Genomic DNA, 16145 nt, shown 5'->3' with positions numbered 1-16145 from the left:
ACTAGAGTGAAAAATAAATTATACGTTCTTACAAAATCATAAAAAAAATTTCTTGGCATCTTTAATATCAGATCTTCAGTAAAAAGAAGAGTATTACTTATTTTAGTAGCTTTAAGTATGATGCCAGATAAAAGTAATTTACATATATATATATATATATATATATATATATATATATATATATATATATATATATATATATATATATATATATATATATATATATATATATATATATATATATATATATATATATATACACACACACACAATTTATTTATTTGATTATTTCTACAAATTACAAAGCCTTGCAGATTTTTGTAATCCTACTATAGTAGGAGTTTGTAAATTATTTGTTGTGCAATAAGATATCATACTTTTTTTCTTAAATTTGTTAACTTTTTTTGATAATACTAACTTATTTGGTAAATTGTTGCACTAAGGCATTATCTTTTGTGGTTCTTCTCAGATATTTGAAATAGACCTTTTAGAGTTGAAGAAAAAGTTTTTGTTTTTGGATGTTACTAACACCAGTTTGCTTTGTTTACAGTTTATTTTTTTACAGATAACTCCTGAGTCATTCACATTAGACCAGCCAGAAACGTGCATTGGACGGCTAAAAAGGCGTCTCTAGGACGTCTGCAAAAAACGACTTTAGAACGTTTTGAAAAGATATCTTTAGGACGTCTGGAATAGACGCCCTAAAGTCTTTCATTTGAGACCAACTAAGGACGTCTTATGAACGAGAAATGAGACGTCTTATGGTTGTCCTTAGGACGTCAAAATGCCCGCTGGGAGCCGATCAAAAAACAAACACAAAAAATATCAGGATTCATCTCTGACTGTGGCAGAAATGCATCGTCTATTTTTAAAGGCAAACCCAGATCTTATATCTAAGTATTGTAAATACTGGCTTTACCATGACATATTTAATTTCAAATTTAATATTAAATTTGGATTCCAAAAGGGTGACATATGTGATAAGTGTGAAAAATCTCAGGCACAAATTAAAGCTGCCGAATCTATTAATAATGTGATTCTTGTAAATAAACTGAAATTTCAACACGAAAGAAAGCAGATATAAATTTAACATAAAGAAAGCGGATGTGTTTAATGTGCAAATCAACAAAGCCACAAAAGATGCAAAACTAAGCAAAGACACTGCAGTGATCTGTTTTGACTTTGAAAAAAATTTACCACTTCCTCAAACTGGCATTGGACAAGAGTTTTATAAGTGTCAACTTTGGATTCACAACCTGTGCATTCATGACAGTGTAAATAAACCTGCTCTTATGGGCCCTTAGCTGCTTTTACAACTAAGGGCTCAAATTAAGTCATTTTATGTCTGAACCATTACATTACATTTCCAGCCTTCCAACTACAACTATAAAAGTTATAATTTTCATAGATAACTGTTTTTCACAGAAAAAAAATCGTCACATTTTTGCCTACCTACAAATATTGCTAAATAAGAATGTCTCTATAACAAAAGCTTATGTAAAGTATCCCCTTCCAGGACACAGCCGAATGCCTTGAAATCGGAATTTTGCTGGTATTAAAAAAAGAAGAAGAAAAAAGGACAGTTTTTTCCTCTTCTTTTTTCAATATCCGCAAAATTTTATCTTTGCAGTGGGTATCACTTGTAAAGAATACAGATACCAGCAAAACATTTAATGTCGTGTATGTGGAACAACTTCTTGCAGACAACATGAATGAAGATGGAACCCCAGTTAAAGTAACTTGTGTTAAAGTACTTGACTTTAAAAGAGCTTATGATCCTTTGATAAAACCATTAACTGGATTTAGTGAGTTCAGAGAAGCAAAATTTGAATGAGGCAAGGTACCACTAAGTCGAATTTCAAAGGCGGGAGAATGAATGATGTCATAAAAACCTTCAAGTATGGTAAAAAACTTTTAACTTTCATTTCGTTCATACCTAATAGAGCATATGTAAATTTTTTGCCTGCAAAAACTGCCAAATTTCATGATATTTGTTAGCTTTTAACACATATCAATCTTCCAGAAGGAGTTACTTTTTATAGTAATATTCGTAGCACAGATATATTCAAGACATATAATAGACTTATATCTTTATAGTAATAATATATGTTGAAAAGTTACATTAGTCCAGTGTTTCTTTTCGGTGCAAAAAGTACCTAAGTCTAGTAATAGGATAAAAAGTACTTAATTCCTAAAAATAAATTACACATTGTAGTTTTTTCTCGTAATCAACAAATCAATAAACAGATAAATTAAATCAATAAACGATAATCTTTTCTCCTAACTAAAACTCTGCTATTTACAAATTTTTCCTCAATATATATACTCTATGCTTTTCCTAAAATATCCTTCAGAACACCGTCATAAATCACCGCAAAAACATATTTACAATTATTATTGGTAAAAACTATTAAAGCTATTAAATCTCTAACGTCATTAAATGTTCTAGAACTTTCCGCAATTACACTCCTCCTGATCCTTACGGATCATCCAAATAGCAATCAAAGTATTTCGAAGGCATGCGCCGTTCCCGACCACTCCGTCGCAAAAGCATGTCGATTTCTTGGGGTCTATCTTCAGGTTCGACATTTTCCTCGTTCGTCTCTAATACATCTTTAACTTGCTCTCCTTTATTTTTAGCGTTCTCTAGACCAGTTTCAGTATTCATCTCTATTTCCACATCAGGGATAATGCAGGACTGAGTATCATTTCGAGGTCTAACGTGTTTCACATGACGCGGAATGCCGTTCACTTCTACGATTTGTTTCGACGCATTCCGAGTTATCGTAGCTGGTTGCCACTTTGTATAGCACCTCGCATTTGGTGGTTTCAGCCAGACTTTATCGCCGATTCGAAACCTCTTGTTCGTGACATTTTGCGCAGGAAGATTCTCTTTTCCCAATCCTTTCACACCAATGGTATAAATGTATATTTTGTCCATCGGACTTGCACCATTTTTGTCAGCTGAGACATTGTACCAATATAGTGCTTCCGGTATCGACATTTTTGATCGTTCTGCTATTCTCTTGATCGTACGGTGGTTTCTTTCTACAATTCCATTTCCTTCAGGATAATAAGCGGCTCTAAATCTAATTTTTACTCCCCAACTATCAAGGAAACTCCTTATCTCTTTAGTTTTAAATGTCGGCTCATTGTCAGTCAATATTTCAGACGGTGCTCCACGTTCACAAAAAATAAGACGGAGTATTCGGACTATGGCAAGACTTCCGTATGAGCTTGATAATTGTCGCCACAACGCGTATTTTGAAGGTCCACAATGAATTAGACTCAAAAACTTGTCAGTGCCATAATGCGTGATGCCCATGGCCAATCTCTCCCAGTTTCCTTCAACATCCAATTTCCCTTTTTCCCACCGTATTGGCGCTGGATCTATTGACTGACATGGTTCGCAACTTTTATTTATCACATTTCGAACATTGTTTTCAGTAGCAGTCGGAATTGCTTTACGAACAAAGTTTAACGTTCGATTCACTCCGAAATGTCCAGTTCTTTGGTGTATATCGGAAATAGATTCAGCCTTCGTGGCTAGGATTCCCATACAACTATTCCGACACTCTGGCACAGTCAGTTTGTTGAGCCATGTGCTGCGAACACTTGTTAATGCGTCAGCCAAATTATCTTTAGAAGGAATGAGTTTTACCTCAACGCTAACATTGTATTCTTCAATTAGCTGTTGCAACACGCTCAGTCTTTTTCGAATCAGCATTTCACCCGTCGCTTTTGATCTCAACCTTGATTTTCCTGTAAGGGTGTCAGAAACCCAGTGGAACACTGTCACGGAATCGGTAAAAACAGTCACTTTCTTCAGCTTCCACATCAGAGCCATATTCATTCCACGTATCACAGCGTCTAATTCTGCCATGTTTATATGAATATCAGACGTTTCTTTTCGCAGCCATGTTGCATCCTCCACAGTAGTTTCCCCAACTTGAATAAGAGCACCCATTGCTAAAGAACTGGCATCAACCCACACTTTTCCCTCATCACCACACACAGCCCAATCACCACAAGCAGGCTCGCAACGCTCCACCTCAGCAAATACTTCTTTAAGCACCCACTTAACGTTCTTATCACAAATTTCATCGTCCCAACCCTTCGTCAGACTGACAGCTTTCCTCTTTAAGAGACTACAAATCACTCGCAGCCAACCACACACGGGTAAATGTCCTACCAACTGTCCACAGATTGAAAACACAACTCTCCTGGTTAACTTTTGTGAGATAGCATCAACTCGATTCCCTCTGGACCACATCAGTTTGTTACCAACCTTGCGCACACACAATCCTAACACACGAACTCCATCATTACCAATCTGCTCACCTTCTTTACTTTCTGAACCATATTTAAAAAAATGCCTCTTGACATAATCAAGACTCACCACACTTTCGTCTACGAAAATGTCGTCAACATAAGCGGACGTTCCACTCTTCACTAACTCGTCTTGATCAATGACGGCACTCACAACGGATTTCATGATCATTGGCGCAACGTTCAATCCGAAACCAAGTCGTATCAAACAATACCTTTTATTTCGAAACACCACTGTTTGGAAGGGCCAAAGAGATTTATCAGTTTTTAGTTGAAGATAAGCCTTGCGTAAATCAATAATTGCTGGTTTGTTACCCATTCTTCTCCATTCTCTAAGCTTTTCGACACACACATCTGCATCTCTCGTGTATGTCTCAATGAAATCGTTAGCTTCTCTCCAGTCCAGAACAGGTCGGATTTTGTGGTCTTTGTTTCTTTGAATGACAGCCATTAAAGGAATCTGCCCTTTGGGCAGCCCCAATTCATTTTCGTCATACTCTAACAGCCACTTCCGATCAATCCAATCCTGTAGTTCGTTTTCATAGTATGCTCTAGCGTGTTGTGGAATTCCGTACTGTGCCACTTTATTGCGCAATCGGTCGGGACTTTCTCCATCTCTCCATTTCCATTTGACTCTCCATTCAACACCATTAAAAACTGCTTCGTGATCTTTCTTTTTTATTTCGATTTTCTTAACTTTGTCTTTGTTTAAAGCCGATGCTCCACAGTAACTCAATCCGAACTTCGCTTTTCCCAAAGGAGAAATGGATACTCCTCCTAGTAATTTAATGGAACTCATTCCGAGCATCATATCAACTCCAAACGGTTGGGAGTCCACTAAAATAACTTCATCACGTGCTTTAATGCCATCAACCTCGAGAATCACGACCGCTGACCCAGTGCATTGATGAACTTTTCCTTCAAACGTTACTACCTTTTGAGAGTTTAAGTACCTACATTGACTTTTGGGCAGGAATTTTTTATTCAAAATCGTCTTCGAACATCCTGTGTCCACTAAAGCTGTCGCAACCATAACGTTAACTTTTTAAACGAATAACAGATAATGCGCTCATTCCACCGTTGTTCAGGAGCGAGGTAGCGCAGATTCCTCGCTCCTGCAATCGTTTCCCTGCAGCTTCCAGCATTTCGATGCAGTGTGTCCTTCCTCACCACATTTAAAACATCTAACAGTCTTCGGTGACAAGTTCTTCGCAAGCAAACAATTCTTTGCAATGTGATTCAAACCTTTGCAGTTGTAACACACTAACGCGGTTTTTGTAGCATGGCGTCTAGATACAGCGCCAACAGCGTCACTGTCAATCACATTTGCACAGTTCAAAGCAGCTCTCACTCTGGGTAACATTATATCAATCGGGTCCATTATGGCTCGAAATCTTGATGATAAAAATTTCTATAATCTTTTCTCCTAACTAAAACTCTGCTATTTACAAATTTTTCCTCAATATATATACTCTATGCTTTTCCTAAAATATCCTTCAGAATACCGTCCTAAATCACCGCAAAAACATATTTACAATTATTATTGGTAAAAACTATTAAAGCTTTTAAATCTCTAACGTCATTAAATGTTCTAGAACTTTCCGGAATTACACACATATCTTCTAAAATATGAGGGTTTAAGATTTTAAAATAAGCAGGTTTATTCAGTATAATAATGTAAAGATATAGCGTTCATTAGAAATGTATTGGCATGTCTTGCTTGATTTCAAGGTTAGTTTGAATATTTGAACTCCTTTATTTTAAAATGAGTATTTTGGGACTTCATTAAAGTTCCTATTCTTTCGAGAGTGAAATTAATGATGACTCATCCAATGATAGTTGTTTAGAAATTATATTTTTATTTTTCCGCTGAATTATAGATATCTTTTAATAAATTATAATTGCTGAATTATAGTTATATTTCTTAATTATAGTTTAATTTCTGAAAAATATCTTACGCATACTGCAAGGTGTTTGATTGAACTCTCATCCGTTGATTCATCAATAAGGATGGAAAACGGCTTTGATTTGAATTCTTTAGAAATTTCTTCTTCTAGAGTTGATGAGATGACATTCTGGATTACTTTAGTGAACTTAGTGTGGTGGAATTTTAGATGTTTCAGAAGACTACCTACACCAAACTTAGAAATAGTTTCACACAAATGGTCAGCAGTTGAACTTGCTGAGTGACAGCAGATACACATAGCAAGCTGAATGTCTACTTTTTTGTTTACATCTGAAATTTTGACTTGACCCGGAAAATTAATCTTCTTTTGAAATGGATTCAAGGTTTTTTCTCTTTTAATGTATGAAACTGTTTTTTAATGTTACTCTAGGCTACCTTTGTGTAGACGTAGATTAGTGCGACAGAGGCGACAAAAAACTTGTTCAGAGCATGCATCAGAGCTTTTTTTTAAATCAAGTAGTTATTTGAATAGTAACAGTACTAAAATTTCAATATCCGCAGAAGCATTAAAATCTCGTTTTACCTTTTTTAAAGTAAAGTATTTCACTTTAAATCGTCTTTTTAAATGCAGAATTTTTTAATATTTTCCGCAAATGCAATAATTTTGATTGAATGAAAAAACCGTATTTTAAATGAATGGAACAAATTCAAATAAATTGTTTGAACTTGTTGAAACTCATGAGTGAGAGTTAATTCATTTTTTGAATTTCTTTACATTTCCTAATAAGCCGTAATAAGCAAAAATAATTTTCTCTCCTCGTTTTTGTTCTTTTTTTCCTATCATTCATATTTTTATTCATTTTTGTTTATTTTCGCTCTATTTCACTTTTTTTATGAAACAAAAAGCTTGATTAAAATGATTTAACAAAAAATACACCAGAATTAAACCATAAAATAATCCAAAAAGAAAAAAAAACCAAACACTTTAAAAAAAAACAGATTTAAACCAGATTTTCTAAGATAAACCAGGAAAAAAATTTCAAGCAAAACCTAAAAAAAAACAACCAGATTTGAGAAATCTGGCTCGAAAAAAACCAGATGAAAACCCTGATACTAAAGTATACTGAAATATACAGTTAAAGTCCGTAATTTAAAGTTACGGAATTTCTAAATACTACGGAGTTTTTTTACAGTGTCCATTAAGACACTGTAAAAAAACATTAAGAAAAGTTAGCTGATGCAGAAGCAAAAAATTGTTTCAGCGTTAGATACTGTAATGAAGCAAAAGTTTCTGAAAAACAACTAAAAAGCAATGCAAGAGCTACTTTATTTAAGATTTTGGAAAATTATTAAGATTTATAGCTCCAATCTAAAACAGTGTTAGGCAGCATTCGCGGTACGTTTTATAGAGTGAGAGAAACTTCGGCAGACATTATATTATAAAATAAGAATGCTCGAATGCTTATGTGATAAAAAGAATGCTCGAATCAGATGATGCTTTTAGTCGTTTCAATTTAAATATATGTTAGTTTGAGAATATACAATAAATATTAAAAAACCAAGAAAACATGGTATATATTATGCTATTGAAGCAGATCAGGAAGTTAAATTTGAATGGTTACAAGAATATCGCATTTTAGATAGCGATGAAGATAAACGTCCAAGATTAGTTAACAAACCACCGCCTGGTAGTTATGCTCAGTACATAGGAGTTGGTCCTCATTATTATTTTTATTATGAGTATAAGAAAGGATTTATAATCCTCTGGAAGATTCACCAAGTTACATTCTTAAAACTAAAGATGTAAAATTAAGTGATGCAATTTATTACACTCTTGAAGGAGCAAGCCGATGCCCATTGACTGTAACTGACATCGTAAACCCTATCATCTTTGTTAATATAGATTTCAGCTTTAAACCACAGTACATTTTATATTTACTCATTTAGGCAGCCTCACGTTCTTCAGGATTACACTCCGAATAATGATATTAGCTATATTAATTTACTTAATTTCACTATTTGCTGTGCTAGTTTTTGATGTGGTGTAAATACATTGTTGCTAGACAGCAATAATTCTTTAGCGCAGACTTTATTTCGTCTTAGTGAAACACTTCCAAACAAAAAACGTTTTAATCCTTTTAAATGTGATTATAATAAAGTGGTTTTTGAAAAAATAAAAAATGAATTTAATGATCCTCGCGACATGTTCGAGATGGAAAAACAGGAGATTATCACAATATTAACTTGTGCATAGGCTAGGCACCAGATGAGACGGATGGTATTACTAAAGCTGGCCTTCAATTTATTTTAGAATCTATTCGTGAATACGCAGTTTATCTTTTATCAGCACAACTAAGTACTCGGAGTTCAATATTTGGAGATAAATGCGAGCGCAATTTTAGATCATATTGATTACGAACGATTGATTACAGTCTTATTCTTGGCGCTTAAATGATTGCTAGCAATTTAGCATTAAAAATTGAAAGTACAGATGAATATAACAATCAACTGTTTATAGCTCCTGGTGGTGCTCCTTAAGGTGTAACAGATATAAACAAAATAAAAACTTTTACAAAACTAACGGACAGTTCAACAACAAACTAACGGACTGTTCAACAACAAAACCAATCGAAACAACAAAACCAACAGAAACAACAAAACCAACGTAAACAGCAAAACTAACTGAAACAACCGTAGTCATAATAACACATAGTCTGGCCAGTTGGGCCGTTTTCGCAAGATTCTTTTGTTTTTTAACAATAAAAAATTAAAATTTGAATTGATGTTGAAAATAGTTTATTTATCGTGCCCAGACTACTAATAACTGCACCAAAATCTAAAAAATGGCAAACTTTGGAGAGGAACAGTCCATTGATTCTCTTATATAATATAAGTTATATTAGATCTATAATCAGACGTTTTTTTTGAAAAAAGTAAGTTTCTTAATGACGTCGATGCTTTTCTTACAGAAATTGAGAATGGAAGCGTTTCAAACAACTTTAACTGCCAACAGTGTGTGAAAAAATGCAAATCAGAAAATGGACTCAAACGCCACATAACAACACATTACTCTAAGATTGACACTTCAACACTGCAAACAAATGCAACAACAGATATTAGGCGTGCGTGTACTGCAGACGAGTTCATAACTTTCATTAAAAAGCATTAAATTTGTGCAAAACAATCTTTGCTACCCTCCATATATCAGAGATGAGCTTTCAAGGTACAGTTTCTCTAAAGATGATGCAAAGCATTCATTTGATCTAATAAAGGAAGTTATTGAAAATTTTAATGGTGATGCGGAAGTTTTTTATCCACAATTTTACAAAGTTGCTGGTCAGAAAGGTTTTATGAAAAATCTTACAGATAAAACTTCAACTCTTGTAGGATATGTCCTTGCAAATCACATTTTGGCTCACTTGACTAAGTCTAATAATGCCACCTCAGTTTTAGTTATTGATGATGAAATTAAGTTTACAGATAAACAAAAAAGTTTAATTGAACATTTGGGTGGGTATGTATTTAGTACTTTTTATCGAAGGATACGTTATTCAAAAAGTTGGCAAACCAGATTTTGTTAAGAAACACTCTCAATTCTGTTGGCTGGAAAAATTGTAGAAAATGATTCTAATTATTTTGATGAGCATAATCATGGTACTCATAAAAAATTTACTAGCTTAAAAAATCAAGGCGGTCTTTGGTCTATATCTTCTGATGCTTTGTCACTATTTAAAATAGCAGAAATAGCATTCAGAAAATCAACAAAAATTTTAACTAAAACTATTGACGGCAGCAAAATGACTGCAGAGTTGCTTCAAGATGTTGGGGTTTTATCTCACTTCTCAAAAATTTGCAATGTTTCTTCTACTAAAGTATCTAAAGAAATGTCTCTCAATCTTCTAGACCATCTTTTAACTCTTTATATTCGCGTTCGCTCATTTTCCTATTCAAAGGACCTTGTAAACTTGCATAAAATCAAGTCTAAGATTAAAAGAACAAAATCATTAAGAAAAGAAATCAAGAAAGGAACTTTGAACTCCACTGAATAGTTTAGATAAAAAATAGACATTAAAAAAGGTTATTTCCATAGCCACAAATGTCATTAAAAACATATTCTTGCATAAGAACTATATTGGAGCATGATGGAGAAATGCAATGATTAATAAAGTGAAAACCAAATAAAATTAAGTAAGTTTTTATTTTAAGTATCAAATGTTATACAATTAAAACTAGTTTAATAGTTATTTATTTTTACTATTTTATTAAAATAGTTTTGAAATAAATAATGTTAAGAATTTTATTTTAGCCTCTTCTTTCTTTGTAACACAACTTCAACTTAAGAGTCACTTTTCAGCCTCTTAGAGAATTTTAAAGGTCAACAATGTACCTTTTGGTGCCCCAACTACCACTTATTATGCAAAGTCTTGAATACTAAAAAATAGTATTCAAGACTTGGGGCATATATATATATATATATATATATATATATATATATATATATATATATATATATATATATATATATATATATATATATATATATATATATATATATATATATATATATATATATATATATATATATATATATATATATATATAGCCATAAAAATATACGAATAGTAAATGAGAGGCTATCATCAATGTAAATTTCGTACTTCGGAACAGTGTAAACATCATCCATCTTATTCAATTTAAAAAAAGTTTCACTAGCATTTATATCCCAGTCAAGTTTTTGAAAACTAATACGTTTAACCAATTCCTTAAAAAACTTATATGACTTACTATTAACTGCTTCATCTGGTATAGAAGGAAAAGCTGATCTCTTTAGGGATATAGAAGAAGCTGATCCTCGTGCTTTGGGAATAAGCAAACATGAAGAAGAGCATTGCGATGAAAAGCTTTTAACTGGAAGATTTAAAGTAGGTAGTGAACCAGGCTTGAGAGTAGTTTTAATTGGATTGACAATTAACATGTTAGCCTCGTAATGTTTTTCGCAAATAAACAATTTTTTTTTTTTTATTTGGGTCTTTAGGCTTTCGTCAATTACTCTATCTTTAGTTATAATGTGTATAAGTTTTTTCCTCCATTCTTTGTTGAAATCATCATCGGTGGATGGTATCGTAAAAAGTGAAACACCCTGTATTTCTTCGAGAAGTACCACAAACGAAAATGGAACAATTACCACCAGGCATTTGCAAATACCAAGGATAATTCAACAACCTTTTTGTAAATATTATTCTTAACGAGTCTTTGTTTACAAACAGAGTGCACTAGTTAGTAGACTGGGTTCTAAAAAAACGCTAACAATAAGATAAACAAAAGCGCTCTTCAACTGGCCAGACTATGTACATTATGACTATGAAACAACAAAACCAACAGCGAATGAAAAAAAATAAAAAATGAATACATTGATACAAACAACCATAAAGAGGAGTTAACAGTTGTGGTTATATTTGGGGGTGTACTAGTTGTTTTACATTACGGCATAAGATACATTATATATTAAACAATTTTAAAATATTAGATATAAGTCATTACTGATTATAAAGTAAAACAAAACAAACTCAGATTTTCAGCTTTGACTCCTTTATTAGAATATTTTACGCTTCAGCCTATACCAAACTCACCTTCGACTTGGCAATTTCATACAACTTTGTCTTTTGTTCAGAGAACTAATGAGCTCGGTGACGAATTTCGAGAAAAAAGTGTTTGTCGTAAAAAAATTTCAAAACGATTATCTATCGCTATAGCAAGTTGTGATAAAACTGGCTTATTAATATGAGTTATAGGTGACAGTCTCGTAGGGCCAAACGTTGGAGCTTTTGTAGGCATAGGGCTCGCTGGAGCCGGTCCAGTATGTGGAATTATTTCAGCTTTACTCAGTTTGATTTAAAAAGTATAACAGCAGCAGCAAACGCTATCGCATGTTATATTCTTTAGCCGCTTAAACTGGACTATATCTCCAAGAATTAATTTCAAATGCTTTAAGTGATGGGGAGTTTTCAGTTGAAGAGTTTACTACGCTCGATGAAAAATTTCAAACATTTTTAAGGCCAGTTGATCAGGAAATCCCAAAAAAAGGAAGCCGATGAAGTTGACAACCGTCTTGAAACACTTCAAGACAACCAAAGATATCTAAAATTGAGGTGAGCTTAACAAATACTCCAACAATCTTTTACTGGTTGAACTGGGTTTTTTATTGGCTCAGGAGGCGCTGGTATAGGCTCAGGAGCTGTTTTTGTTGATTTTAGAGGAGGTAACTCTTCTTTTTTTTTTTGCATGAAAAAATATACAGCAACAACAGCTCCTACTCCAATAGCACCATAAGTAAGATTAATATTTTCAAATCGAAGATAGAAGAGTTTTTACTTTTATTTTCTTTTTTTAATAATTTTTCTTTTGTCTTTAATTATTCTTCTTCTTTCATTTTCAAGATTTTTTTTTTCTGCTTACTTAGTTTAGAGAGCAAAGTCTGCTGTTTTTCTTTCCGTTTAGCAGCGGCGACTTGTCCTGCTAGTATTCTTTTTTCAGATTTCGTTTTAGGCTTAGTTGTTTCTTCTATTATTATTTATAAGTTTTTTGTTTGTTTCTAATTTAGAATTATTGTTAACTATTTGCTCAGAATTGCCAACAATTATTGAGGAATATTTACAATTATTAAGTTTGTGTTTCAATAAACAGTATACATTCACCAATAATTTAATGTTGTAAATCTGTTGTAAGAAAAATTAAACATCTGGGCACTCTATATAAAACATTACTTTTGAAGGTGTTGGTAGAGCACCTTTCCATATCATTTTATACACCCCGATCATTGAGCTATAAGAAGTACGGAAAGTTTCTTTTAAAGTATATTTTACGTTTAAATGTCCCTTATAGGATAGGTAAATAAAGTGTCTTCTACTTGGCATTTTATTGTAGATTGTTACTATTTTCTAATTCTTAGTTTATTATTTTTTCAGAAGGCTCAGGATTTATTCATTTTCACATATATAATCGTTAACAATAAAAATACATTTGCCTCCTCCCACAACTTTGCTGATAAGTTCTATAACTCATTGAACACCACATCGATCAATCCAAGACGGGGGTATGATGTGAAACCGTTGGTTGTGAACAACTTTTTCATTACCTTTTTATGTTTCATTGAATCCAATGGTTGGGGATATTAAAGATGTTATAGCGTCTGGCTTTCGGTTGAGCAGTTGGAGCATGAGCTCTGTTTTTCCTGATTTTTTAACTACTACAATAAAGAGATGCTCTTTGATAGTATTTTCCATCTATTAAAGATAAAGCTTTTTATATATATGTAAGACTATTCTCAAAATGTAAAACTCAAGCCCGCCACCTGCTCCTAAACCAAACATTTATGAAGCGATGGAGTTTGCTGAAAATGTGAAAAGAAATAATTTTGAAAAGTTCTTTGTCTTTTTCGTTTTAAACAAGTAGATTATGAATGAATATCTGTAACTATGATGACATATTCAAAATAATAAATTAAACATAAAAAATATTATATAAACCAAAAATAGCTAGTATTGCTGCCATTTTGTTTTGAGCTGTCGCAAACGCTGCCAGCTTTGTTGGAGCCAAAGCAATTTTTGCGCCAGGATTGTTTGACGAATCGGTGCAACATTAAAGGCAAAAATGAATGGTATGGCATACACAGAAGTATCCTTTAAAAGAATAATCAACTCAAAAATCTTTAAAGACTTTACTCAAATATTCAACTATAAGTCAACAATGAAAATATACCAGCTGTCCCTTGACATTATTTTTGCGTTTGTCAGTTATCGTTGAGAAAAAACCAGAAAAGGAAATTGAAGATTACTTTTACTATGAACTGACTTCGTTGCCTATGTCACTTTTTAAAGATGGTCTTATGCGCAGTGCTAAAAAACACAAACTGAAAAATTACCTAACAAAGATAGTTATATCGATGCCCTATGCTCCTAATTTTTTAAGAGTTGCCGACGGTAGCGCTCTTTTATACTGTTGCGATTAGAACAAGGGTGAAATATTTGATAACTCTTTTGAAAAGTACATTTAATTTCTAAATTACCTTAAAGTTAGTGAAGTTGTATTCGATGGATATAAAAATTCTACAAAAGACACTACGCGTATAAAGCGTAGATCTTTAATACAATTTGCAGTTGAAATACATAAAAGCAATCCTTGTCCGTCTGATAGAAGTAAATTTCTCTCCGATTACGCCGAAAAAAAATCATTTATCCGAATTCTAGAAGTTAAATTAAAAGAAAGGTTTAACTGGGTTTGTTTGTTCATTCTGACGCAGATACTACAATCATTAAAATCGTACTTAAATTCTGACGCAGATATAAAATCGTACTTAAATTCTGACGCAGATACTACAATCATTAAAATCGTACTTTTCTAAAACAGAACCTGTCACAATCTTTGCAGATGACAGCGATATTCTTTGCTTTTATTACACCACTGTAAATTAGTTGAATCTATACATAAAATATATTTAACAAGTATGACAAAGATACATGATTGCCAGCGTGAATGCTATGATATTGTTCAGATTATTGGCAGTACAGCAAAACATGTCATTAACAATATTCTTTTCGCGCACGCGAAAAGAATATTGTTAATGTTTCAGGTTGTGATTTAACATCAGCAATTCACAATTTTGAAATGACTTCAATTTTCAGAAAGCTTGAAGCAACAGATTTGGGCGATGCAGCAAATATTTTTTACCACGATGATAAATCGCCTGATGAGATTGGAAATGCATCAATTTGTTTCTTTCAGCTGCTACATTCCTCAACATGAAATCTACAACAAATAAGACAGCAAAACTACGAGGAAATGGTAAACTCTGATCGGGCTCACATAGACCCTTCTGTTCTTCCACTTTCTTCTAGAGCTGCTTACTACCACGGATCGAGAGTATACCATCAAGTGCGTATTTGGAGATGTCTAAGTGACAGTCCCTTGACCCATTTAATTGGGGATGGAAATTAAAAGGCTTTATGTATTCATCAATAGCAACAGACGAAAACGCGGGTCCAAAGGATATCCTATAGGTTGTTTGATGTGGGTGTATATTTTTTGCAAATTAAACAGCTTTTAATTTTCTCCACCAGCTTCAAAAACAGAATACATCTTAGCCCTTAGACCAACAAATTCTTGGATGATGCGGCCATTAGACTCATTCTTTAATTAACCACGACCTTATTATTAGTCACGTTAAAACATTGATGATCTTTTGGATACTCACTAAAGTCATACTATTTAGAACTTTCTATCATATCTTTGTAAATATCTTCAGTTTCTACTTGGAATAATAAACTGTGTGTGTCAGTGTGGAGCAATTGTACTTTGTGATTATATTTGGCTGTACCAGAACTCATACATGAGATGTTTGCTGACGTCTAAGACTAACATATATCTAAGTCTGACATATATCGGTCAACTTAGTTTTAGTCTAGCTTTTGTTCTTTAAGTAGCAGCAAGATTGCCATCAAACATTTTATGTGGTAAGTCGGCTGGGTCAGCAACAAGCTTCCGTAACCTATCATGTTTGCTTTTATGAACAAGATCAACACGAATGCACTTTCTCAAGTTCTCCATTGTTTTGCAAAAGACGCTGTTATTCATAAGCTTGAAGAAATCTTTTTCAAATTTTGATCTAGCCTTGGCCCTCATGTGCAAACCACTATGCATCTGAATACAGGGAGTCATCCACCACTTTTGTCTAAACTTTACAGCTCTTTCAATTTTGATAACTCGTATCCCTAGCGATTGGAATAGTTTGAGATTGCGATAATGCACAATGTATTTTTCTTTGTTTCGTAAGTTAGGTACAAGCTTTTCAGATTTTGTAAATTTAAAGTCTAATTTTCTAAGCATTTTTGTTGGTATTTGCTAGACCATTTTT

At 33.1% G+C, this 16145-nt stretch overlaps 1 protein-coding gene across 1 annotated transcript; it reads right to left on the bottom strand.

Moving 5' to 3' along the window:
- Positions 1–2479: 2479 nt before the first annotated feature.
- On the bottom strand, positions 2480–5362 carry LOC136085189 (uncharacterized). Its single transcript, XM_065806478.1, has one exon. The coding sequence runs from the start codon at positions 5360–5362 to the stop codon at positions 2480–2482; it is 2883 nt and encodes a 960-aa protein (XP_065662550.1).
- Between the last annotated feature and the right edge of the window lie 10783 nt (positions 5363–16145).

This window comes from Hydra vulgaris, chromosome 09 (assembly GCF_038396675.1).
Source record: "Hydra vulgaris chromosome 09, alternate assembly HydraT2T_AEP".
Taxonomy (NCBI): domain Eukaryota; kingdom Metazoa; phylum Cnidaria; class Hydrozoa; order Anthoathecata; family Hydridae; genus Hydra; species Hydra vulgaris.
This window is presented reverse-complemented; position numbering and strand designations above follow the sequence as displayed.

Excerpts from the sequence above, each read along its gene's own strand:
- LOC136085189 (XM_065806478.1), bottom strand. The coding sequence starts at position 5,362 with ATGGTTGCGACAGCTTTAGTGGACACAGGATGTTCGAAGACGATTTTG.